The sequence below is a fragment of the Equus quagga genome, chromosome 5 (assembly GCF_021613505.1).
Source record: "Equus quagga isolate Etosha38 chromosome 5, UCLA_HA_Equagga_1.0, whole genome shotgun sequence".
NCBI lineage: Eukaryota > Metazoa > Chordata > Mammalia > Perissodactyla > Equidae > Equus > Equus quagga.
In genome coordinates this window covers 138,345,485-138,372,482 of record NC_060271.1, presented here as the reverse complement: position 1 = coordinate 138,372,482, position 26,998 = coordinate 138,345,485, and the positions used below count along the sequence as shown (strand labels likewise).

The 26,998-nt window shown below is 47.0% G+C and overlaps 1 protein-coding gene across 1 annotated transcript in view; it reads left to right on the top strand.

Annotated features, from left to right (window-relative positions):
• Window positions 1–1,552: 1,552 nt before the first annotated feature.
• The window catches only part of TPO (thyroid peroxidase), a 54,480-nt gene continuing 29,034 nt past the window's right edge, over window positions 1,553–26,998 (top strand). The window contains exons 1-5 of the mRNA XM_046663075.1: window positions 1,553–1,646; window positions 7,168–7,252; window positions 14,708–14,877; window positions 17,191–17,323; window positions 23,614–23,743. Of these exons, the coding sequence (XP_046519031.1) occupies window positions 1,553–1,646; window positions 7,168–7,252; window positions 14,708–14,877; window positions 17,191–17,323; window positions 23,614–23,743 (612 nt within the window). The remainder of the gene's footprint in view (window positions 1,647–7,167; window positions 7,253–14,707; window positions 14,878–17,190; window positions 17,324–23,613; window positions 23,744–26,998) is intronic.

The following is a 26,998-nucleotide window of genomic DNA, read 5'->3' as shown; positions in this document are numbered from 1 at the left end:
CAGGGCCATCAGCCAGGGCCCGTGGAGCAGCCCCCGATCCAGGTGCCTCTGAAGATTAACATCCTGTTTTTCATCAGGTATTTAACTCAGAGAAGTGGGAGAGGAGAAAGCAAGTGTTGCGAGAGGTCAATTTTAGTTGGTTCCCTCCTTCTCAGCACGTACATTTTTTTCCCCCTTACTTTCCGACTGAGGCCAGAGGCTCGCTCAGGTGCACCAAAACGAGACGGTGCTTTGCTTCTGACCAGCACGCACAACAGCTCCATGTGCACACGCAGCCCGGGCGACAGCTCGGCACCACACGGACGGAAGCCACGCAGGTCCTGATCGCTTGAGCGGGCATCGGAGCGTGGCGCCGGCTTATACAGCAGGTGGCCAAGCTCCGGGAGCAGCTGAGGCTCACATTTCGGAAGAGTTACAGGCACTGGCAGAGCTCCCCGTCCATCTTGCTCACCTCCGTGGCAGAGAAGAGGAAAAAGGTCAGGCTGTAAAACTTTGATTTTTCCATTTTCTGAGAGAAGTTCATCACTGAAACTTGTAAAGTGGTCCGGGAACGGCCGTTATTTGGGCTGTGTGGCAAATATGCGTGGTGGCTCTGAGCAAAGCTGATTGATGGATGACCGTAACGTTTTCAATTACCCCGGCTTAAATGTCAGGTCCATTCGTGGGTTGTGAGTTATCAAGATGCACTCCTCTCAGAAGGTACTGGTCAGCGCTATCCCATTTATTTATTTTTTTTTATTTTTTTATTTTTTTTAAAGATTTTATTTTATTTTTTCTCCCCAAAGCCCCCAGTACACAGTTGTATATTCTTCGTTGTGGGTCCTTGTAGTTGTGGCATGTGGGACGCTGCCTCAGCGTGGTCTGATGAGCAGTGCCATGTCCGCGCCCAGGATTCGAACTGACGAAACACTGGGCCGCCTGCAGCGGAGCGCGCGAACCCAACCACTAGGCCACGGGGCCAGCCCCAGCGCTATCCCATTTAACAAAATTAGTGGTTCAAAAACAGTGACAGAAAGCCTGAGAGTGGGAAAACAAAGATTTGGAAAGTAGAAATGATTGATTTTGAATTTTCTGCTTTGTCCTAACAACCCTGTAATCTGAAATCATTTTATGAGCAAGGAAAAGAATGCTGTAAGAAATTCCATATGCCTCTAGAAACTTTATTTACCACTTTTAAATTGGCTAAATTCCTAGTACTATTCAGGTATTATGGGAAACACATTTATCTTATTCTCAGAAATTTTACACTGTTTGACATCACCATCTTACTGAGCTATTTTGGTGACTGTAGCTGCCAAACAGGAAGCACCCATTTTCAAATTAGGACTGGTCAAATAATTGACACCATACCTGAGTGACAGTCTCCTTGATTCCCCGGGTAATTCAGAATCTTCAGAGCTTGAGGACCAAGCTTAAGGGACTACTTCACCTTTGTAGAGACCAGTAAGTGAAGAGTCGGCTGACAGAGATTTAACTAACAAATTCCCAAAAGCAGCTCCCGTCGACCTTGCCCTTGAGTGTCTGCACGTTCTGTGTCCCTCGTCACTCCAGGATGAGAGCACTCGTGGTCCTGGGGGCCACCCTGGCTGTGGCCTGCGCTGGAGTTCTCTTCCCTTTCATCCTGAGAGGCAAGGACCTCCTTTGGGGTAAGTAACAAGTCAAATACCATCTTTTGACCTTACAAAGTTATTGTTCACAAAACAGAAGCATCAGGTATTTCTCGAGTCAGTTAGGAGCCCTTTGGAGTTTTTTTCTGCTTTTCCCAGAAAGAATAATAATTCTTGAGTTTAGAAGAATTAGAATACAATTCTTTGTGAAAAATAACTGATTTTTCTATGATTACACAATAGGAAATTTCCATTTCACCAGCTCACATGTTTTAAAAAACATTTCTTTGGGAGTAGTGTTTGCTCATTTGCTATAAAACCATTTTTTATTAAATCACTTCTGTGATATATTTTCTGGAGTCAGGGTGTCTGCACTGCCAAATTCAGTTAAGAAAGCTAAGGAAAGGCAGTGATTAAAATACTCACAGCTCCAACTCTGCTTTTGTTTTGCTAAGAAAAAAAATTAAAAAGCAGGACAAATCCCCAAGCACCCAGAAGGGAATGTACTCCAGCAGAACGTGGAGGGCGTTTCTCGGATGCTCCCTGGCTGCTGGCCTCTGGAGCGTCGCCCCTCACTGGGCAGCCTCCCGCCTCTCTGGAGGTTGTCGGGCGGTCCACGCAGCCTCACTGGAGCTTCTGCTCCCGCTGGCCTCCCCCGGGAACCTCCGGCCTCTCGGTCATCTCCTGGTTGGCCAGCACTCTGGGTCCCTGAAGCCCACACCCACACTCCTGCTGGAAGCCACAGTTTTTCCAATTTTACTAAATTCTGGAGCTGTCCATCTTATGGAAAGTTGCACTAAAGTCCTGCACCTACTCTCATGCTTCTTAGAAAGCACCCGGCCATCCACTGCGTCAGGAGCGAGGAGGCGAGCTCTGGGGTGGGAGAAAGCAGGACTGGCTTGCTCCTGCCGTTCACTAACTGGGGAGCCCCTCTGTGTTCCTTCCCTTTCCTCATCTGTAAGCTGGAGGAACCTGGGAATTATCCGTCCTGGTTACTCCGTGTGTCAATGACACACTCCATGTAAAGTATCGTGTGCAGTGTGCCAGGCCAACACTAGAAAAATGAGACCCAATTCACACGTTAGAGGAAAATGCTTCCACCTCCCCACATCGATCACTCATCCTAGTGCCTGGCACACGACAGATGTTCAGCGAACGTTTTGTGAAGTGATTAATCTGTCCTCACATTATTATTTACTAAGGTCCTAGTTCTGCAAAACCATAGTAACAACAGCTGGAAGTCCTGTGGCTAGTTATGACAAAATTGTGCTGCACGAGAGCTAGTCAACAGAATATAAAAATACCTGTGCAGCACAGTTTTTGGTTTTAGAAATCATATTTTTTAAAAATTGGGAAATGTGGTATCTATGGCTTTGCTAGAGCAATTTTTTATTACTTCCCCATCTCTGAGAGATTTGATTTTTTTTTCCTGCGTAAACTTTCAATAAACATATAAATAATGCCCAACGCAGCATTTAATAATACAGCCTATTTCATTGTTCATCAGGATCTTTTGAAGCTGGTGTATTACTTGTAAATTACTTATTTAGAAAATAATTTATCTCACAGTGTTTCAATTTTACATTACTTATTAAGAAATTTTTTTTCCCAGTTGATAACAAGCCAACAGTAGCTTTGAAACAAAGTAGTTACTCACTGGGAAACTTTCTCTGAAGCATAATTTCGTCAGTCACATTGCACCATAGCCAAGATTTAAATGACAGCAACACTTGATTCTCCATGTGAGTCGGTTACATCGCTTGTGCTCACAGACTTGGGATGCAGACAGATGGACTGCTCCCTCTCCATTGTTCAGAGCCAGCCTGAGGCTCTGGGCACGAGGACCAGGGTCTTTGCTGGACCACAGATGGTGGTCTGCAGGCGGATGTGCTCCTCCTCGCAGCCTTATGCCATGTGGGCTGCTCATCCCAGTGTGGTCCAGTCACCCATTTCACAGCGCAGAGAACAGAGACCCGGAGGTGGCAGAGCTGCGATCAAACTCACTCTCACTTCCCAGGTCTTTACACAGAAACGACGGCACACGCATCCGAATCCCGCTGACAAACAGCCAGCAGCAAACATCAGTCCTGGATACGCGTTGTAGCTGGTTCATGAACTGGAGGAATGTTTGAGCAACAAAGCGAGGCCTCACACAGCTGTGCACTTCTGTGAAGCATGAGAGATTCCGGCTCAGTGAACATTCTGGAGTCGGATCCCGAGACCATCAGATCAAAGAGAAATAAACTTCAGCACCTGAAAATTCTGTAATAAAAATAATTCAGTGGTGAAAAAGATTTCGTTTTTGCTCAAAAATACATGCATAACCATTGTGGGTCTAAGAAAAAATTCTATATGAGTCCCTTCTCAAAAAACCTGACGGGAGGTTTTCATGGAAACCGTGTGTATTCATCCCCATGAGGATCAGGATGAATTTCCAGGGTTTGCACAAAGCCAAGATTTATGTGCAATTATCTTTATGGCAAATGTCCCAACAAGTTAAAGCTACTGAAAGAAAATAAGATGCAAATAAACAACAGGAAGCAGAGGCGTTGCCTGCAGGTTGAGAAATGTGGGAAGCCAGCCTAATGCGTGAATTGTTTAAAAAGGAGAGTTGGCAAGCTTTGTTCCAGTCCATTGGATTTCAGCAAATCGGGATTATTAAAGGAAGAATCAAGACACAGCTCTGAGCAAAACCAAGTCCTCACAGCCAGTCAGGGGCGGGCGCAGGAGCCAGGCCCAGTTTCTGTGGCAGAGAAGGAAGATTTGGGCCTTCTGGTCCTTTTTCTTTTTTTTTAAGATCAATACTCTTTGGAAATAAGTAGCTTCCTTCTTTCTGAAAGAAAGTATTTTCTTGCACAACGGCTTCCTGCCCTCTGACTCTTCCACATAGGAGACGAATATGCACGGAGCGGGACTTGTGGGGGACAGCACACCCTGCCGGGATGGTAACCATCCTTAGAAGGCTGATCAGACAAGTCACGTGAAGCTCTAGAATTTAGTTTTCAGATCTGAAAAGAAGAGGCTAGGTTCGCAATGTCTAAGTCTGTGATCCTACGACTGGACGCCGCCCCGGGACCACCCTCACCCTGCGGCCGGCTCTGGACTGGAAGGAGCTGCTGAGCAAAGACAGTGACTACAGAGCCGGGAAGCAAGGATCCGCCTGTCGCTCCCGTGCAGCCTAGAAGAAACCAAGCAGTGCACATCTGTCGAGCCCCAGCAGAGACCTGATACTGTCGTGGAGGAGAATTACGTTTTTCTGGGGGAAATTTTTCAAGACAAAAATACATTTCTTATACAAAAATTTGAAGAGAATAATAATCTGCAAGCCTGTAACACAATTTTTAGAAATTCAGTAAACTATTTTGTAATGAGAAAAGAGACTGGAGAGTAAGCCACAAGTGATCAGTTAAGCTTAAATTATATTAACATCTGTCAATAACAAGAAATGACCTTCTAGCAACTGCTAATTCCAAGGATAGCAGACAAACATTTTCCTTTACACTCAATCAGTTTGTTCTAACACATTGCCAAGTGCCTGTGAAGAACCAGCCATTGATCTTAGTGGAGAAAATCTGGCACCAAATTCAAGTGTGTGGGTGACCCTTGCATTTGGCAAGTGAGGGGCCATGGCTGACTTCAGAAAGGAAAACGTGAGCGCCAAGGTCGCTTTAGAAGGAATGAGAGGAAATGCACGAAAACCACAAGCGTATTGACACCAGGCTGTTGTGGGGGTCCATCCCTGACATCTGAGGGAACTCTCTCCACCCCCTCAAGCACACGGGTCCTTGGATGCCCCTGCCTCTGCCTCCTCTGAGGTTCCCTGGTCCCCCCACACTGTCACCTGTCTGTGCCACAGTGCACTCATGTGAGGCTGGCCTGTGTTCAGATACCACGGCCAGAACTCACAGCCTTTAAGGCCTGGACCTGCGGAGCCCAGCTTGCATGCACCACCCCTGCCCTGGGGACCCTGCCCACTGCAGCTGCCCCCAGGGCTCTCTATTAGACCCTGCAGAGGGAGGGTCACCCTCCGCCCAGCTTCTCCCAGAACCCCAAGGGACGGTCCACAGGGAACTTTTCCTCACTTGGCTGTACTACACTAAGAAATGTGACGGTCAGAAGCACAGACTGGGTCGGGCAGAAACAGGCAGGAGCGGAGGAGTGACAGTATGGAGGGTTTGCTGTGGGCTGGCGGATGCTTTGCAGGCGCTCGAGGCTGGAGCCCTGACAGCCCTTAGATGCTCTGATGGGGTCCCCCATGTGTGGGCGCCACGCCAGCACCCAGGTGGACGGTGGGGACGTGAGATGGTTTCTGCCTCGATGAACCTGCAGCCTAAAGACCCTCAAACTTTTCTAACGGTTCCCAGTCACTTTGTTTCCTCTTGCAACGAAATCATTAGTTAAATTTTAGGACAGAGGCCATCAGGCAACTTCATCCTGCTAAGCTTACTCACGAATTTAATACATTTTCTGGAATATGCCATGCCTACTTAGTTCTAAAGATATTGATATTTACCTCTTTAAAAACAATTTTTTTTCTATATAGAGGTGTAATATTTGAAAACATTCTGATATTCTATTTATTTTTAGAAATAAATGTACTTCCTTTGATAAAGAATTGATTATGCAAAAGATAATTTAGAAACAGACTTTTTTGTGTGTATTACGGGAAGGATTTGACTACTTTATGTTGTTCATTTAGAATCTCACTTTTTAACCCAGAAATGGCATCTTAACTGGCTGTCTCAGTGCGTTTGGGCTGCAGTAACAGTATATCATAGACTGGCAAGCTCATAACAACAGACATTTACTTCTCACAGTTCTGGAGGCTGGGGGCCCGAGGTCAGGGCACCGGCAGATCTGGTGTCTGGTGAGGGCCCTTCCTGGTCACAGACGGTGGAGGGGGTGAGGGACCTGTCTGGGACCCCTACTGGAAGGGCATAAGTCCCATTCATGGGGGCCCCACCCTCACGACCTAATCACCTCTCAAAGGTCTCATCTCCTAATACCATCAAATAGGGCATTAGAATTTCAACGTGTGAATTTTGAGAGACACAAACTTTCAGAGCACAGCACTTATTAAATGTTCCAACCACTAAAAAATAAAAACATAGGATAAAATGGGAGTCTTTTCATTGGAAACTGCCAGTAGATTTGAATAATTTATCTCTTATAAATGCACAAGTTGAAACAGGCGAATGTTATTATGAACTTTCTATAATTACTGGTATAGATAAAAATATTCGGAAAAAGCTATTCAGAGTCGTGAGAGGTGGTTTGGGCAGGTGAGAAATAAGTGTTGCCAAACTGACCTTGGGCCGAGGTCAGGACAGTGTTGGGTCCTTCCCTCCTCCCAGTCCACAGGTGGCCCTGCGAGGGAGGAACTAATACCCATTTTAAAATGGGGAAACTGAGGCCCACGAGTAAACTTACCCACAGAGCTGACAGCCCCAGAAACCGTGCGCTGATCAGCACATCCAGCTGGACTGGGTGGAGAGAGCTAAAAAGACGGGGAATTGCTGAATCCAATCGAGTTTTGACTGTGTGGTATCTCACTCCACAGGGAAGACGGAGGACTCTCACGTTATCCGAATTTTGGAGGAGAGCAGGCTCGTGGTGGATAACGCCATCTACAACACAATGAAAAGGTAGGACGTTCCAAAGGCTCCAGGAGAGGAGGTGGGGAAAAGACGTGCATGTCACCCGGATTGTGCCAAACCTGTGTGAGTCCTCACACATTTGCCTGTTTTAATTTCATGATAGTCTCCAAAATTAGTCCCAGCATCTCCACTTTACAAATTAGGAGCTGGAGCTCACATGGGTCAATTCACCTTCCTAGGATCAAGTGCAAGCAACTGAAAGAACCAGCGTTCAGTCTTCAATTCTTTCTCTAGCAAAAGAGAGCAAAGCAAGGTGATCTGGCTGGAATTCACTATATGCTGGTTTAAAAGATGGTGGAGACTGAAGTCTGACAGATTAGGGGGACTCTGTCCTCAAGAATTAGGCACAGACAAAGGAGGACAGGAGCCATCCAGACACCAGGTCCCTGGGGTTGGGTCATCGGGATGTGGCTGCAGCATCACCCAGGACCTGTGATGAGGGACTGAATGTACCCATCATCTGTTCTAAGAAACTAAGAACCTGAATTTTAAATCTGTAACTCACGTCAGTCTTAAATTTTCACCTTAGATGTTTGTAAAACAAACAAAGCAAAAGAGCAGACCTGAGAAGCAGATTCATCCTCACAAGTACATCATTTTGTCAGAAGTTGGCTAATAATTATATAAGCTCTCAAGATACAGAATATCACCAGGCAGTGGCTGATTTAGTCGAAATTTCTACCCTTCTAGCCAGAAAACACCCTATTGTCCATATTGGCTGAAAACTAACTTTTACCTGTTTTCTAAAAACTTGAATCAAAGGGGAAAGAAAGAAAGACTATTTCTCATGACCTCATACATACGTCAGCGTGTCTAAGACTGTGACATCAATTATCCGTGAAGAAATGGGAGTGGACAAGTGCACAGTCATAGCTCATGTTCCTCTCTCAGTAAGAGTCGTGTGCTAACAGGATCCTTGATCCTAGACGTGGCTGATGGTGGTAGGAGCTCGTGGAAGCCAGCTGGGGACATTTTATTGGAAAGATTTGCTTTTTGATAACTCTCAAATAATACTCTACTGCTCAAAATATATTTGTTTCTTCAATAAGTACTGTTTCTATCATATAGCAGGCTCTGTGCTAGATGCTGAGGATACAGATAAATTAAAAATATCCTCCATTCTCAGGAAGTTCACATTCCTCTGTAAAGACAAACACTTAATATTGCACTGAATTTAGGGGTGGGTATTCTACAGATAATCCAAAAATATTTGGTTGATTAGTTGATAAGCAGCTGTGAGTAAAAATTTTGATGACAAAATACTTTTACACTTAAAAACAAACCTTGTTATTTTGTAGCTGAAAAATAAAAAAAACTTTAGTAATATCCACAGGGAAAGCTGTGACCAGTTCTGCCACACACTCCTGGATGGCAGCACGGCACCACATTTTTGGAAAGCAATGTGGGAACAGACTGAGGCCTGTAGACGTGTCCAGAATGGCAAAGTGTCTGGGATTTCACATTTCTCACAGCCAATGACCAGCCCAGCATGGTTGCACGGTGCCAGAGAAGGCACGAAACTCCTGGCTCAGAGACGAGGAGCTCACTCACAGCAGAACAGCAGCCCTGCTTCAGCAGGTGTGTGGTCCCTGGACCAGCTCCCTGGGGCAGTGCACATGGGCAGGGCCCAGAGCTTAGGAACCTGCACCTTTTGTGATGGCTCTGGCCCTGGAGGGGACGCACCTCTGTTACACGGGGAGATAACAGCGTTCTGTGGAGGCAGATGTACTCGCTATCTAAACAGCTTGGTGAACGTCAACTGGAACAAAGGTGGGCAGCATCTGTGTTTTCACGAGCTGAGGAGAAACAACCAAGACGTATGGAGAATTGTTCCCCAGTGATATCCAGCCCTCTCGTGTGTACCATCTTCACCTTCACGTCCCTGCGGTGACCACCCTAGCGCATCTGATGGGCCTGCATCGGGGCCTCTTTATCCCACAAAGCATTCAGTTCACGCTGCCACTGCACGAGCCCAGGCTGCAGGATGAGGCAAACGCCGCATTTACCCGAACCTTCAGCTGGGTTGAACCCTGTGTTCCACCAGCCAAACAAGCCTTAACCCTGTCAGGATCTACCCTAGAAGGCGACTTTCTCCTTAGGTTTCTGAATCGAACTTTGTCCTTGGCCAAGGCATTAATCTGGCACAATGGGACGTCACTGTCCATGGCACAGACTGCTCCCTGGCCGTGGGAGGAGGTCCCAGGTGGTTCTCACCCGTGACAACTCCACCAGCGAGCTGAGGCTGATGGAGTCTCCAAGGCAGGTTTTACTGAAAGCCACGAGGACAGGAGACCGGGGTGTCTCAGACTTAAATGGCCTTTCAGCGTCACACAGCTGCTGGCCGGTCGCGGGGCGCAGAGGTGGGTAAAGGGAGCCCTCGCATTTCACTCCTGGCCAAGCGCAGAGCACGGAAATTCCATGTTACAAAGTTCCCTCCCCAAACACGAAATGTGGCCCCAGATTTGTTTGACATTTTTGTTTCTGTTGATAATTAAATGGAAACATGAAGATGGGGGAAACTTATCTAGATGGATAATCAATAAGGTCTTCTGAGGTGGTTTTCAGAAATTTCTTTATAAAGTCATTTATTTACGATTAGCAGGTATGTTTTAGACTAGAAATGCTAAGTTTTTTCCTTACATGGAACTGTTTCTCTATTAGGGTCAATGAAGTAGTAAGTGCTTAATTTGCTTTTTGCTTACTAGTCACAGAATGAATGATTCAATTTTAATAATTAGTATTGACAAAAATCCCCAAATAATTGCATAATTATTTATTATTTGTGAAATAGTAAAACATGAAACCTGAGTTATCTAAATAAGATAATTAGTCAATATATTTTATCCTTAAAAAATTTCTAAAGTAACTTTGTATCCTAAAAACTATGATTCACGTATTATGTGATTTCTGCTTCCTTCATAAATTCTAAAACAAGGGAAAAAGTCCGTCATGTAGGGTCCACAATGATCACTAGGAATATCAAATGGCTTTCATTACTCCATTCTGCAGACATGTGTGTGAAACTGGTAATGGGGATGAAGAGATACAATGCTGGCCATGGCGGGGCCAGAGTCTGCGGGAGAAGACAGCAGCCTTGATCTTCTTTGTCATGAAGTAGAGAGAGACAGACAGATAGAGACAGAGACAGGAAGACAGAGACAGAGATACAGAGAAATAGACAGAGACACAGAGAGATGGAGAAGGAGAGACAAAGACAGAGACAAAGAGACAGAGAGAGAAACAGAGAGAGAGAGGGAGGCACACAGACAGAGAGAGTTAGACACAGGAGCAGGAAGGAGAAAGAGGAGGAAGATCAAGAGGGAAGAAACAGAGAGTGGAGAAGGCTCCTGGAGGCCTTGCGTGGAAGGAGCCAGCCAGCTGCCGGGGGGCATGCAGATGAGTTTCTCTGGACGGGGACACAAAGAACCTAAGACTTTGGGGCAGGACAGAAATTGACATCTCAGGCTGATGGCTGTGTGACAACAGGGCGAGCAGAGGAGGGCTCGACCCTGACGCCAGACCCTGTCTTCCTCTGACAGGAGGAGACGGGGTCCGGGGAGTCTGGGCCCCTGCGAGGAGAGGCTGGCGGGGAGGGGCCCAAGAGGCACCCATGTCAGGGAGAGGGAGCATCCCAACAGGCCTGCCTCAGGGAACCCGGTGAGAAGCTAGCGCCTCCCGAGGGGCTCCTGCCAAGACCCTCACAATGAGGGAAGGCTCCTGCATGCCTCAGACGTGCGCTGACTTGCCTTACAGCAAAACCTAGTCCCTGAGCACTCTTGCTAGATTGTCTTCCTTTCTCTCCAGGAGAAGTGTGCACACAGTTTGCATGTTCAGGTCGGCCCCAGGGTGCCCTTGTCCTCTCTCCATTTCTGCAGCAGATGGGAGCATTCCCATTAAGCAGGCTTTGGGTCTCGGGATTGGGGAACAAGGAACCAAATGTCCTTGTTGGGCTCAATAGCCTCCTGCACGGCCGGAGCTGCATTTCCATCTGCCGAGACTCACATCCCCCAATGGGTAAATCCGTCCCTTTTAGCATTCAGAGACAGTTTCCAGCATCCACGACTTGCTGGCAGTTCCAGAACACATCCAACCAGGAGCGTCCGCACTGAGGTCGGTGACATCCTTTGAGCCTGTTTACTGTTCACGTTAAAACGTTCCTCACGTTGCCCGGGTGACCGATTGAAAAGCTAAGGAGCATTATTCCTCAATGAAAACGACACCATTGCCCTGTATCCTCCATTTCAGAGAGATCCAGAGTGGTACCGGGACATAAACTGGGCGCATAGCTCTTCCCCCAGGCTCCTCATACTAAGAATGCTGAGCCGGCTGGAGCTGACGTTCCCCAAATTTGAGTTCAGAGTCAGATATTTTGCTGCAATAAGAATGTGCATCTCTCGCTTCTTCTTCTTCTTCTTCTTTTTGGGTGAGGAAGATTGTCCCTGAGCTAACGTCTGTGCCCATCTTCCTCTATTTTGTCTGTGGGAACAGCGCCACACAGCTTGATGAGAAGTGCATAGGTCCACGCCCAGGATCCGAACCCACGAACTGGGGACCACCAAAGCCGACTGCACAAACTTAACCTCTACGCCACCAGGCTGGGCCCTGTGTCAGTTTTTTCTTAATGTCTTATTCACATTCTAAAGCTGAGGCCTTCAAACGCGTGCAGCTGTGGCCTCAGGTGTAGATTGTGATCGTACTGTTGACGGGCATAGGGAATGACCCACTGCTAAGCCTCCGTGGGAAACAGCAGAATGGCGCACACTCCAGCCCACTGAACAGTCGTATAAGAGGCCTGGGCAAACTTGCATGACCTGAGAGAGCTGGAGCCCACAAAAGTGGTTGTGGAGGGAAGGGACCGCCAGCAAAGGCCTCTCTCTGTGGGGGCTGCACGGGGGCTGCCAAGATGCCCAGGTGCAGAGAAGGACACGTGCCCAAGGCATAAACCCTTAGTTGTCATCAGCCTGTCCCGGGACAAGAACAGCCAGCTGGCATGTGGGGCCCCAGGACAAGAGGCTGTCCACCTGGAGACCAGGCAGAGAGGTGGGAAGCATGGTGTTTTGAGGTGCAGCCTCCTGTAGCCGGGTGCCAGACAGATGTGTGTGTGTGTGTTTCTCTGGGCTTCCCATGCCTGCTTCTGTCAGAGCTGTTCCACGTTCATGTATTATCTTCCAAGTTACGTTCTGTTTGGAGAAATCCTGTACAACAGTTTTGAAGAATATCTACCCATCTACCTCCCTGGAGGCCAGGGTAACACAGTGGCTGGCAGAATCGGCTAGGGACTCAGGTAGGTGAGGGTGTAAGTCTTATTATTATCCTCTCTGCAGTTCCAAGTGGAGAAGTCTCAAATCCAAGGCAGTCGGCAGGACTGTGCTCTGAGGTTTTAGGAAAAAGTCTGTTTTCTTGCCATCTCCACGTTCTAGAGCCCACCTGCGTTCCTTGGCTCGTGGCCCCTCCCTCCATCTTCAAGTTGTAACCTTGCATTTCTCTGACACTTCTTCCACAGTTACGTCTCCCTCTCCCGTCCCCCTCTTCCGCTTTTAAGGGCATCTTATGATTGCATTGGGCCCATTTGGATAATCCAAGATAATATCTCCATTTTACAATCAACTGATTAGCAACCTTAATTCCATCAGCAACTTAATTCCTTTTGCTGTATAGCCGAAGATATTCCCAGGCTCTGGGGACTAGGATGCAGACACCTTTGGGGGCCATTTTCCCGTCTACCACAGAGTCTCGGGGAACTGACACAAATGCCGACACTGGCCTGCTGCTGCTGCGAGTTGTCACTTCGCTTGTCTCTGAGCTGAGAGTCTGTATCCTTGGCCAACACCAATGGAACTGTGGCAGACTCCCATGTTAGCTTGTGAGTTGTGCAAAGTCTCAGTCCTTGGTCAACACCCATGGAAGCATGGTGGGCTCGCCAGCTAGCTGGTTAGCTCTGCAAAGTCTCAGTCCCCTCAAAGTTCATGACTTCACAGTATCCTTAGAAACCTGTTGGCCCACATGTATGGGGCTGGATAAAAACGAGACTAGTGGTGGTGAATAGGATGCAGCCTGTGCAGAAGCTGAAATATCATTATGTGCACCTGACATTTACACAATGTTATAAACAAATATGACCTCAATAAGATTTTTAAAAAGTTGGCAGTTCTCGTATACAACTATTTTATGTTTTACGTTATATGCCGTGTGCATTTGTGTGTACACCAGCTTGTTTCTAATGTATACGTTGTGTGCATGTGTAGTTTTTGTATATTAATATTGCCTCCGTCACTCATTGATTGTCAACCTGGTGCAAGATCCTTACTTTTCAATGAATTAAAGTCCTACCTGTAAAATGGGCATAATTGCAGCACCCATCTCTGAGGTTTTACAAGTCATGACTTAGGAAATGAAGTAATATGGGCGAGTGCTCAGCTCAGCCCCTGGCACATTATTGTCACTCAGTAAGGACTGTATATTCTTGGTTAGCATTAACAAACAAAAAATATAAATAACCCACTTAATCACAGCCAGCAGAACAACTGAGACACATGAGATTGTTTCCCCCCAGGTCCCAGCGTTGTGAACCACAAATCTAATCGTCACCGGGATGGGATTTCCTGCCAGCGCCTGGGCTCCACCTGGCCCCTGATGGTTCTGGGGTTCACGTTAGGGTTGAGTTCTCAGACGGGGCTCCTGGAGCCTCCACAATGCCACTCTGCAGGTGCCACCCAGGTGATGGCAGCTTTGTTGCAGAGGCCACCTCAGTCCTGCCCCTCCAGGGGTCCCTGGGACCTGAAATTCCAGTGGGCAGGTGGGCCTTAAAAACCCCTGATTAGTCCCCATGGTTGGAGCTGCTGGAACCTGACAGGCCCAGGCCCCCCCCCCGCGTGAGAGGACAGGATGCCGGCTGGGGAGGGTGACTCGGGCGGCAGGCTCCCCAGGTTGCACTTTCCATCGGGGTGTTTTTCGTTCTCACCTCAAGCGGCTTTGTTGCTGTGTTCTGCTGTATGGTGAGTTGGTTCTCTGATTGGAGTGGAAAGAGCAGGGATCTGAGCTGGGTCACAGCCTCTGCACTGGTTGGCTCTGAGCCCTCGACAGGGCTGCACGCTCTCAGAACCCCACCTCATCGGTTGATGTCTCACTGGATTTTGATGAGAAGGCTTATGTTACCCGGTTGTTATGAGAATCAAATGAGTTCAGATACAGAAGTTTACAAAGTGCAGATATTGGCCATTCTCTTCATCATTCAACATTGGTAGATTATCTATATTCACATCTTGCCCCCTCACTGAGTCCTGCCCTCCTGTGAGCGGGATGTCTACAAGCTCCAGCCTTGAGTTCCCCATGGAGCCTGGGACCTGGTAGGTACTCAATAAATGTCTGCTTAATTGACTAGCAATTAATTACAAAGAAACCGTAAGAGAATAATTGATTTTCTCTCTCCTCTTTGTGCCGTAGAAACCTCAACAAAAGGGAGATCATTTCTCCATCGCAGCTGCTGTCTTTTTCCAAACTCCCTGAGCCAACAAGCCGAGCTGTTTCCCGGGCGGCCGAGATAATGGAAACATCAGTGCAGGTGATGAGAAGGAGAGGCTACTTGAACCTTAAGCAAGCACAGCCTCCAACAGGTAAGGAGGTGGTGTCCCTCCCTGCCTGGGAGCAGCAGCTCCACGGGTGGACCAGGTGGACCAGTTGACTGTCGAGGGCCAGGCGGGGGGTGGGCAGGAGTGTTTCTTCCTTGTCACCACATGGGGTGCAATTCTCTGCTCATCACAGGACAAATGCAGTTCTTTAAAATGCAGATCAAACAGTTACAATATTTCGTTTTCCGTAGTCTGGGAAACGTTCCTCTGCTATTCAAATCGAATGTGGAAAGCCAACTCAATCATCTAAGCATCCTGTTCCAAGATTTGATATAATTTAGGAGTTCTTCCATGGCCTCCCTACCGACCTGGTTAAAACTTGGGGAGCCCATTCGTAGAAGCCCTTTGAGGAAACACATTCACGTGGGAGGCGGCAGGTTACAGGGAGCGAAGGATGGCAACCCCAGCTTCTCACGAGTGGCCATTGCATCAGCAGACTTACTCGAGGCCTTTGAGAACCGATTTGCTCGTCTCTAAAGTGGGGGTGCTAACACTGGCCACTCACTCACGTGGCTGTCGACTGACCAAAATAAAGTCAAGGATCAAGTTGCGTTAGATCTAAAGCACACTGTCGATATAAGATATTGAGATGATAATGATTGCAATCAAAAGGTGTATTTGTAAGTCCTATGATAGGACCAGAAAACAAGATTTCTGTTTTAATGAGCTTAGTCAGACTTTTTCAGTGTGGTGCCGTGAGCTACTTGGTCTCTGAGTTCTTTCTTTCTAACCAGCTATAGATTAACTTAGTGCTGATTTACTAAGCCTTTAGAATAAGAGATTCAGCTTAACCAGAATTAACTAGAATTCTCAGATACTAAACTTAACAGTTAAGTTTAATTGATTTTTATAAAAACCAAGCATTCACTTGAAACGGTTTTTCTTCCAAATCATACAGCTGAAAATGTTTCTAAGGGTTCTTGGCCCACCGTCCTGCTTGGTGTAAGCTAGGGCTCTGGTAGAGATGACCTCTGCTGTTAGAGAGTGTCGCAGGTCATCTGGTTCGTGCTGTAGAATCACAATGACCATTGCTCAGGCCTGTGGGTGTGGGTATCTAGGGAGATTAGGCTGATGGGTTTGGTGTGGGCCATGATGTAGAACAGAAGAACCCCATAATTTAGGACGTTTTCTGTTATTTCCTTTACCAACATGGCCAATCCAGAAAATTCAGAATGTAAGAAAAGTAAAAGGATCCGAATGATTCCAAGCACATCATCGCCAAGCAACATCCACCGTTAAATGTCAGTGCCTTTCCTTCCAGGCTGTTTCCTAGCACTGGTTTTGTTTATTAACATGGCTGTGATGGCGCGGTTCTTTTTAATGCACTTTGTTCGTTATATTTTCTCATCTGTTTGAGTATTTGAGGATCTGTACTCATCTATTTAAGGAAAGCATAGTCCTCCTTTACCTGAACGCAAATTGTAGGCTAAGGTTTATTTACCTGTTCATGTGGAGCCATCCAACCAAGATCGTTCAGTGGACAGTAATTATTAAGAGGCTAGTTTTGTTTCTCTCCAATTTGAAAATGGAACACACTCCTTCCAGTGTTTTTCTAGCAAATGTCTCAGTTTCATTGGTATCTGGTTAATCAGTTTTATGGCCTTATCTTTGAAGATTCACACAAACCATCCTGGAGAAAGAACCAATGATTCCTTCTACTAACCGACAAGAAAGCAGAATTTGCTTTGATTTCTGGAATAAATAGCAGCAGAATTGGCGCACACACACACACACACACACACGACTATTTTCTGGGCTCTAATCTAGAAAGATTTACAAGAAGAGAACCAAAAATCAGTACGAAGGAAAAAAGAAGGGTTTTGTAGATGGACAGATGAATACTGTTAGCAAACGTGACTGAGGCAGGGTTGTGGTGGGGAGAGGTAAATACTACGTATTCACTGTCTTCTGAAACAATGGGCTGTGGCCAGACACACTGCCTCAGCTGTGTGGTTGTGACAAACTGACATTTGGAGACGTCCCTGGGGGACTGTCGTGGCTCAGAGAAATGGCTTATCTCTGGGGGGCTCAGAACTCTTAGAATTGCTTTTCTGAGAGATCACAGAGCAAAAATAAATTTAAAAAACTCACATTCTTAGCAATAAGGAGGCTCAAGGGAATTAAATGGGAGCGCAACTGACTTAAAGAGGAAGGAAGAGCTGCCTGCGAAGAATGACGTGGGTGACTAGGAATCCCAGCGCAGCCCCGGAGCCCCCTCTGAGACGGGGTTAGAAGGTCTGCTTCATGAGGCGGATTTGTTAGGACAGAAGAGGGCTCATGCTTTGACGTTTCCCTCAGATGCTCTGTCAGAAGATCTCCTGAACATGATTGCGAACATGTCCGGATGCCTGCCTCACATGCTGCCCCCCAAGTGTCCGCGCACCTGCCTGGCAGACCGATACAGGCTGATCACTGGCGCGTGCAACAACAGGTACTCTCTCTGGTGGTCTTGATCTCCTCATGAGAGCTGGATTTGAGCGTGACTGGACGCTGTCAGGGGTGGGGCTCTGTAGACCACGTGTGAATCTTTTCCTGCCTCTGAGCTCCCAATTCCTCGTGCTCTGACTACCTCACTGCATCTGCAGGTGTCCACCAGACACCACGCTGGCCCGGCACTGCCCAGCCTGTTCCACAGCAGTGTGAGCAAGCGACACAGCCCCGGGACAGAACAGTCCATGGTGAGGGATGGGGAAAGAGTCAAAAAATAAGAAATTTTAGATGATGCCAAGTGACGTGAAGAAAATATAGCAGAGTAACGTGATAAAAGGATAGGGCGGGACCACAGAGACTCAGTGCTGTAAGAAGCCCCCCTGAGCTGTGGACAGGAGCCGAGACCAGGATTGCAAGGATGACCATGTAGCAGAGGGCTTCCTTCAGGCCACAGAGGGCACGGCTGGGTTCACAGTGTGAGGATGGGCCGAAGGGGAGAGGCCGTGACTCAACTTGGAATGAAGACCAACTCAGGTGCTGAAAATATAGAGAGATATACATAAAGATATAAATGAGTGAGTGGCCGCCATTTTTTCCTGAGCCTGCCTCCCCCCAACCCCGGCCAGGGCAACTGACTCAGCTTCCCCCAATGTCTTCTCTGGGCCTCCACTGTGTCTGGATGATGTGGCCAGTGCTGCGGCAAACGCCTTGTGTGGCAGCAAGCGTCGCATCCCCATTTTACATCAAGACTCTGCTCTTCTGTCGCTTTGTCCCAAGGCTTGTCCTCGGGTTCCCGCACAGCCCGTGTTCTCATGCATGAGTGTGTGCGTGCATGCTGCATCTGTCCTTTTAAAAAAATGTGGATCTCTAACCATAAAGATGTTAGAAAAGCACACACATGTGCTGTCAAGTTCTGGCTGTGGATGGAATTGTGACGCCCTCTGTGGGTCACACAGGCATTCTAGGCTCCCGTTTCACATGAATGGGAATAGCACTTACCTGGCAGCGTTGTGTCTTTTTTGAGAGATAATGTTTCTAAAACTCCTAGCACGTAGTCTACAACTCCACTACAGTAAGTGTTGTGACGAAATCACTGGACAAATTCTAGACCTCTTGGGTCTTGGCCCAAGGCTTTAGCCACAGAGGGTCAGAAACGTAATTCCGTGTGCCTTTCCTGTGAGCGCACTGGGGAAGGGCTCCTGCAGTCAAGCAGCCATTACTTAATTAAACTTTGGCTGTGATTTCTTCTCGTTATAGCACAATTTTTCATAGGGTAGGCATAATATCAAGTCAGCAACGAGCACTAATACACCTGGCTCCTCACCATCTTATGCCCTCATCAGATGGACGGAGACTACAGAGGATGTTTCCAGCCACACAGTGACACACACAGCCCGTGACTTGAGTCGTCTCTCTGGTACCCAGGCTTGCCAAATGCACATCCTGCGCAGACATACAGGGAAATGGAATCAGCATTGCAAGCTGTAGGGCGAGATCCTACTGAGGGCTGAAATGCCCATTTTCTTTACAAAGTAATTCTGCACTAAACCTCTTACTTGGGGTAAACTTCTGTCCTTCAAAACCCATAAATTCATAGAGAAAATGATCAACTCTGAAAGTAAAATTTGATGTATGCATTTAAATTACGGTCAGGAGCCCCAGATCTACCTGGGTTTAGTACATAATTTGGAGTATATATAATTTGGCGTATAATTCTCCATTATCAGTTTGCCCCAAAATGGTCACGAATCCAAAGTAAATGTTGGCTCTGTCATTCAAATATCTTGTGGGTGTACGTATACCTCACAGTTGATGACTGACCATACAATTTCCTTTTTTTCTAGATATTTGCGTTGTAATCATAGTTGCACTTTTTTTCTCATTTGTGTTTTGATCTAATTTGTGAAATTTTCAGTGGAGTGAAAGCTTGTGGAGCTTTCCTGGAAGGAAACTCAACATAGTCTTCTAGCTTTTGGAAACATCTGCGTGTTTAAACTTAAACTGCTTGAAACAATAGCTCTTAAACAACAAGTATGTGGCTGGTGAGAGCTGAGGCTGCACTTTAAAATTTAGAGACGGCACTAAGATGTCAGTTAGTAATGTTGACAGTTGAACTGAAAAAAAACCCAAAAACAAAACAACGCCCTTGACTGGGGTGGGCAGTCCCTGAGGCCCAAGGATGCTCGGTAGTCTTTAAGGGAAAGTGGGTGGACCTGATGCTGTTTCTAACACGAAATACCTCAGAACATAAAGTGAGTACAAATGACATCAGAATAAATAAGCTTTTCAGAGTTTTTGGAAAATGCTGAGCGCGTACCAGTTCTAGAAGAAGACTTCCACCTCCGAGAGATTTCCGATGTCGCCCTCAGTGACGGGCAATGACACGTCCCGCCTCACAGACTGACTGGTTTGAATTGCCTCCAGCCCAGTGGCTCCAGCCAGAGACCTGGTAAACAATGAGTTGAGCTTTCTTGCACTTCAAGGCCACCTGACAGGGCATTAGGCATCTTTGGGAAACCAAATTAATTCCTGGGGGCTATCAGCTGCTGCTGCAGGGTGTCATACTCCTGTGGGGCCGCACATCCTTACTAAGCAGCGCCGTCCTCATTCACATCGTCATCACTTCGGGGGATGCGCGAAAAGGATGCACTCACAGAAGTCAGAAGCTGACTTCAGTCGTTTTCTCCTGGCACATAATTAACTTCAACAATTTTCTCCCAGGATGTAACAACATATGACCTTGTGCTTCTCTTCAGGGGAGGCACAAATTCACGGTTCTAAGTGTTCCCACGTCAGCAGCTGGAAGGACCCATGTTGACTGGAGTCTCCCAGTGTCAGTCCTGAGCTGGACATCCAAGCTGTCTTCAAGCTGGAACTGTAGAGTTGCCGTTCTCTCTAGAATTCAGGGCCTCCTTAAGTCTGTAGTGACTGGTGCCTGGGAGAGAGGAGATAGTGTTTGAAATAAATCACAGTAACTTGGAGCCACTGTGGAGGCACAGACATCTGTCTCCCTTGCAAAACTCTCCTCCAGAAATGTTTCTATTCATTTATTTGTGTCAGCTTTATGGCCACTTTTCCAATGCTGCCATTAATCCAGATCTAATAAGGGAATAACACGGTGCTAAAAGTCCATCCCACTGGGGCCGGGATTCTTCCAACACAAGTGAGCAACGTCGGAGAGCGATGCCTCAGAGCCTGGAGGAGGGCCATGCACGGTGGCCACGAGTCCCCGGCCAGCACTGGACGCAGCTGTGGGCGTTTATCACGCTCTCTCCTGGTCCTGCTGCACTGGCTAGGTCTCTGATCATGCAGGATAAGAGCACAGACTCGCGGGATGTTGTAGAAACACGTGAGTGCTTCGGGCTGCCATGACATCCTGGCGAGCTGCCGAAATGTGGAAGTCTGCCAGCAAAAAGAGAGACCATCGCCCAAGTAGTGAGGGTGACGTTCTATCATCGTTCATGAGGGAAACAGCACCTCCCCCAGGAGCTATGGAGTCTCAGTAAAGACACACCAACTGTAAGGATTCTGGACGCTCCATGAAAGCACAGTCCGGTCCCCCCATGCTGGCTGACTGCAGCTAATTCAATGCATTGCTGTCCCCTGGAGTTTTGCAGATTGAGCCGCTTTGGGGTGCTGGAGATCAACGAGGTGTCATCAGTAGACTTATTCCCCCGTGCTGTCCCTCCAGACACATGAAGTAACGTCGCTGCCTGCTGCCACGGGTCATCCTTGACCGGTTCCCGGGTGACATAGCAGTGATGTGAGCGACAGCAGCAGAGAGTCCATTTTCTGTGTGCCAGGAAGCCTGTGGTGCCATTGGCAGACCTGCAGATGGAAAGGAGCTCTCCCTGTCTTGTGTGTCACCACGGCCAGGACTGAGCCGTGCCTTTGGACGCGTGGACTCTGTGGCCCGGATCCGACACAGTACTAGGAGCACACGATTCCTCTCGTTCTCACGCAGAGCATCCCGACCAGTCTCATTTCTTTAAGAGTGATCAGTACACGTTGTGTCTAGGATGGTGATAATAATTTAGAGTCAAAACAAACCAACTAACTTTTAAATACGTCTATTTCCAACACTCCAAAAGTTTTTAAAATTACTCAGCTTGCCATGATTCCTGCAGACTTCACTCCCTGCATGCTCTAAGTCTACACATCAGAAGCATGAAGGACTTTTAAAACGTCTGGATCCCCATCTTTTCCAACTCAAATGATTCTGCCACGTGGCCTCGCACGCCCCATGCCAGGTGTGCACTGCAGGGCCCACACGCGCAGCCTCGCTCCTTTCTGTTGCGATGACTCTGCAGCCACCACACAGACAGCCAGTTGTCGGTTATTCCCAAATGGAGTTGTTCACAAATTCCAATGGAACACGGATACCATAGCAACTTTGTGCCCAAAATAATCCATTCAAAAAAAACAAAACAACTTCTTCTCTAACAAAAAATTCCCCCTATTGCTTTGCTCTGTGAACTGATATTTCCATTCTAATTTGTCTATCCTTTTTTTCAAATGTAGGGTATTTTAAGATGGAAAGTCTTTTATTTTCTCCTTTTACATATTCCTTTCCTTTTACATACGCCCCATAGATAATTTATTCTTATACAAGTGTTATGTATCCATTTATTTCATACATTTATATATTTTTATCAAATATCTATATATTTACATATTAATATATTTATTTTATATATTTTACATATTTGTATTTTCTAAATTGAAATTTCACATTTAGAAGAATTCCAGAAAGCACAAGGATCCAAGGGTTAACTGTTTTCTTCAAGATTGAGATCGTCTTACAGCTCTTATTAGGACACCATTGATCGAATCAGCATAAATATTACAAATATTGATAATCAGTTATTAATATAGAAGTGAATTTTCATTGGAATTAATGTATTCATGAGATGGATGGACGCGTCGGCTAGCTCACGGGTCAGTTGGGTGCACGTTGCCTGTGGCCAAGGGACGGCGCCTCCCGGTTGCCTGAGACAGTCCCTGTGCACGCCTGTTACCCCGACACCGTGATGCGTTGTTAGGAGTGCTCCTTTTTCCACACTGGATGATGAATTACACGGTCAACGGCAATCCCATGCCTGTCATCCACTCTGCAGACGTGCCGGCTCAGAAACACCGCTGGTGTGGACAGGTCTTGGGAACAGAAGGAGTTTTGCTGCAGTAATGGAGCCTGCCTCTCAGGACCCTTCTGAGATACACAAGAGAATGAACACATAACGAGCTATCATTGAAATTACTTCTGTTGATCCATCAGCAAACAACTCAGGCAGGCTGTCCTTCAGTTTTTTTTTAACAAAAATTGGAAAGCACTTGATTTACATAAGGATTAGTTACCAACCATTAGTCTTTCATTTTCTCAATTTCTGGAAAATTTTCCGGGACATATCAAATGAGGCTTTATTGTGCCTGTGCCTTTTACTTAGAGGCACATCCTTAACATGACATGCTCAGAAGTAGTTTGTAAAATCAAAATATTATTAAACGCAGCTTTGCTTTGTCATGTACTTTATATTTTTATCAAAATATATTTCGACCAATAGAATAAAACTTCAGCCCAGTCTCTTTATGGAAAACATTCCCATTTACCCTAACAGCCTGGGTCCATTCTCACTGTCAAATCCATCAACCAAATATGACTTTCTAAGAGAAATCTTAGAAAAAGCCTGACATTTTTAATTCAAATAAATGTGTTAATACATGCTCCCTTGAGAGTCAGCTCACGTCTGAATTTAGAACATTCCAGAAAGTCCCAAAGGGCCCTGTTTCTAGCAGGAACTGGTCCTAAAGATAAATATATATGACAGGAAAAGGCACAACCCCTGGATGGTTTATGGTGCCTTGATTAAAGGATGTTAACACAGCACGATTTCAAATTGTCTCTTTGATGGAAGCCCCAGAAGGCTCTGTCCTCCGGGGAAGGGCCCCACTGCACACCCCACAGGAGGTGAGACTGGCCAATGGAAAGGGAAGTTGTGCAGGGGCATTGATGGGCAGGACGCCTCAAATTCAGGTGCATTTTCCGGCAGAGCAGAGAGTGCTCTGGAACGAGGAGCTTTGGAAGTTGATGTTCTTGAGATGCTCCACGTCCATATACCCCTAGGGGAACCTCTGGGTACCCCCGGGTTGTGCACCCCACCTGGAGACCACTCTTGAAGCCCTGGGTCTCTGGGAAGCCAGCTGTCTCTATTTTCCTTGAGAATTGTTTATTACATTGGGACTGCTGCTTCCTTCCTCCCCATCTCATATGTGCCTCCACGTCTGTTTCCACAGAGACCATCCCAGGTGGGGAGCCTCCAACACAGCCCTGGCGAGATGGCTGCCTCCAGCCTATGAAGACGGCATCAGCGAGCCCAGAGGCTGGAACCCCCACTTCCTGTACAACGGGTTTCCACTGCCCTCGGTCGGTACCTCGGAACGCTGCTTCAGCTGGGTCGGAACTAGGTCCCCATGATGCTAACAATCTCCCATCGCCCCGGGGAGCCCAGCCCTTCACTGAGCTCTGGGTCAACCCGGCAGGCTCTGTACCGCGCACTTACGTGACGCCTTTGGACCCGCACTCTCCTGTGAACTGGGGAGTCACCATCTTACCTCACAGCTCAGGGACTGAGGCCCTGAATGACTGAGGTCACTGAGCTGGTGAGTGGGACAGTGCAGGTTTACATTTGGTTTCCTCTAACTCTCTGGTCTTCACAATCACTTCAGTGTTTTCAAATAAATTCCTTTACGAATTCCATAAATTCCTTTGCACAAACTAATGATGCCACTTTACTCCCAGAGGTAAATTATTTGCTAAGCAGACTTATACCCAATCTACTGATCAATTTGGTAAAAACAAATGGGTATTTTCCCCCCAATTTGACTACTTGCTCTAATGAATGGGCCAGTCTCTTTCCTCTTGTCCTACATTTGACAACAGAATTCTTCAGGAATTCCATGCTCTGATCAGCCAAAAGAATCTCAGGATGAGAAGTCAGGATCTGAGATCAGATAATAGCCCATCCCAAAGTTCCCCCATGGAAACAAACAACTCCACCCGGACAGCTTTTCAGATGGCCGTTTGGTAAGAGGACAAGCATTCCTCAAAACTGGGAGGACCAGGGTAGCACTGGGTGCTGTGGGACGGATGTGTGGAAGGCTCAGTGCTCCCCGATGCCCAGCACCAGCTATTTTGAGTTCTCCCTTCACCCCTAACTTGCTGGAAGTCACTTAACCTCTCAGCCTCAATTCCACTGTCCCTAAAACGGGGTGATAGCGCCTTACCTATCCTGTGCTGGATGCTAGACCAGTTCAACTCTAAGTATTACAAGAATATGATTCTATAAACCTCTATTTGCTCAGAATTATATAACTTTTTAGAAAAATCCAGAGCTCAAGTATCTTTAAATGTAGACTGTATTAGTTTCTTACTCCTGCTGTAACAAATTACCACGATTTTAGTGGTTTAAAACTACACTAATTTATTATCGTCCAGTTCAGTGGGTCGAAAGTCCGATGTGGGTCTCACTGGGCTGAAGCCACGGTGTCAGCAGGGCTGGTTCCTCCTGGAGGCTCCTGGGGAGAATCCTTTTCCTTGACTTTTCCAGCTCCTAGAGGCGCCCACATTCCTGGGCTCACAGCCTCCTCCTCCAAAGCCAGCAGCATTGCATCTCTCTGTGCCTCCCTTCCAAAAACTCATCTTCCGTGACTACAGTCAAGAAAGTTCTCTGAGGCCAGTCAGGTGGCATAGTGGTTAAGCTCACATGCTCCACTTTGGTGGCCTGGGGTTCACAGATTCAGATCCTGGGTGAGGACCTAGGACTGCTGGCCAAGCCACACTTTGGTGGCATCCCACATAAAACAGAGGAAGATTGGCACAGATGTTAGCTCAGCGACAATCTTCTTCAAGTAAAAAGAGGAAGATTGGCACAGATGTTAGCTCAGGGCCAATCTTACTCAGCAAAAAAAAAAAAAAAATCTCAGATTTTAAGGACCCATGTGATTAGATGGGATCCACTTGGAAGTCCAGGATAATCTCCCCATCTCAAGGTCTTTATAGGAACCACATCTGCAAAGTCCCCTTTGTGTCAAGTAATATGTTCTCAGTTTCCAGTGATTGGTGTATGGACATCTTTGGGGGGCCATTATTCTGCCTACTGAGACTAAGCAATGGACTGGCTCTGCTCACCGTGATCTGAGCCAATTAATCACAACGAGTTGGAGATGAAGAAAGGAAGTTTAATTAGATTAGCCAGCTAATTGGAAGATGGGTGACTAATATCTCAGAAACCCATCTCCAAGGACTCTAGAATCTTGAGGCAGTTATATAGGGGACATGGGCAATAAGGAGAGGTCCAGGGATGTTGGTCTCCAAGGACTCTAGAATCTTGAGGCAGTTATACAGGGGACATGGGCAATAAGGAGAGGTCCAGGGATGTTGGCCTCCAAGCATCACATTGTTCCGTTCTTCCATCAACTGTGATGGACGCCTTGTTGGTGTGTTTCCCACCTGTGGTCAGCCTGTTCTTGGAGAGAAACTCATAGAACAGAGTTTTAATTTATCAGGTCTTCGGGGAGCACGTACGCAAGTGGAGGCCATAAGTCAGGAGGGCACGTGAATGTTTTAGAGTACGTGGAAAGCAGCGAGTAGTCACACAGACTGCTCGCCTTTTTAGCCATTTACATAACAAGATGGCCTCACTGATGCTCACTTACGCTACCACCGTCCACCCTCTGACCCGAAAGATTCATATCCATTCCACATGCAAAATGTATTTACCCCATCCCAAGGCCCCCAAAAGTCTCAGCCTATTACAGCATCAATTCAAAGTCCAAAATCTGATCTAAATCTCAGCATGTTAAGAGTCCCAAATCTCATCACCTAAATAATCTACATCAGGTATGGGGAAGCCTCTTAGTAAGACCCCTCTTGGGGCAAAATTCCTCTCCTTTTGGACCTGTGAAACTCGAAAACTGTTGTTTGCTGCCAAAATATGCTGGTAGGACAGGCACAGGACAACAGCTGCAGACATCCTGTTTCAGAAAGGAGGACACGGAAGGAAAGAAGAAATCACTGATCCCAAACAACTTTGAAATCAGGCCAGGCAAACTCCGTTAGGTTTCAGGGCCTGGGAACCACCCTCTGTGACTTGAAGCTCCACCCTCTGAGTCATGGGCTATATGGCACTAATGGCTAGTTGTTTAATCAATGACTCAGAATTTAATCCCCAAAGCACAGCAACATGTTTGCATCCATTTACAGATGAGGACACTAAGGCGCAGAGCAGTTAACTGAGAGGGCCTGGATGACCACAAACCAGTGCGGCATTCGGAGCACAGCCTGGGTGTCTGTCTTCCCACCACAACCCCAGGGACTCCACCTTCCACGAGCACCAGCTGTCCTCTGGACCAGCACCTGTTAAAAAGCAAAGCTGCCTGTTATTTTAATCTCAAGACAAGTTTATTCAGGAATAGCCAAAAGAATTGCAATCTGGGACACGCGTGCTTTGGCAAACCGTAGGCAAACCCAGACAACAGAGGGGAACTGCCTTTATATAGACAAGGGGGAGAGGGAGGGGCTGTTCTAAAGGAAAGACCATTGGGGGAGAGAAACACATCAGGGCGGGAACGCCTTCTCATTGGCTGAGCTGTGGCGTTTCTCATTGGCTGAGCAGCACTG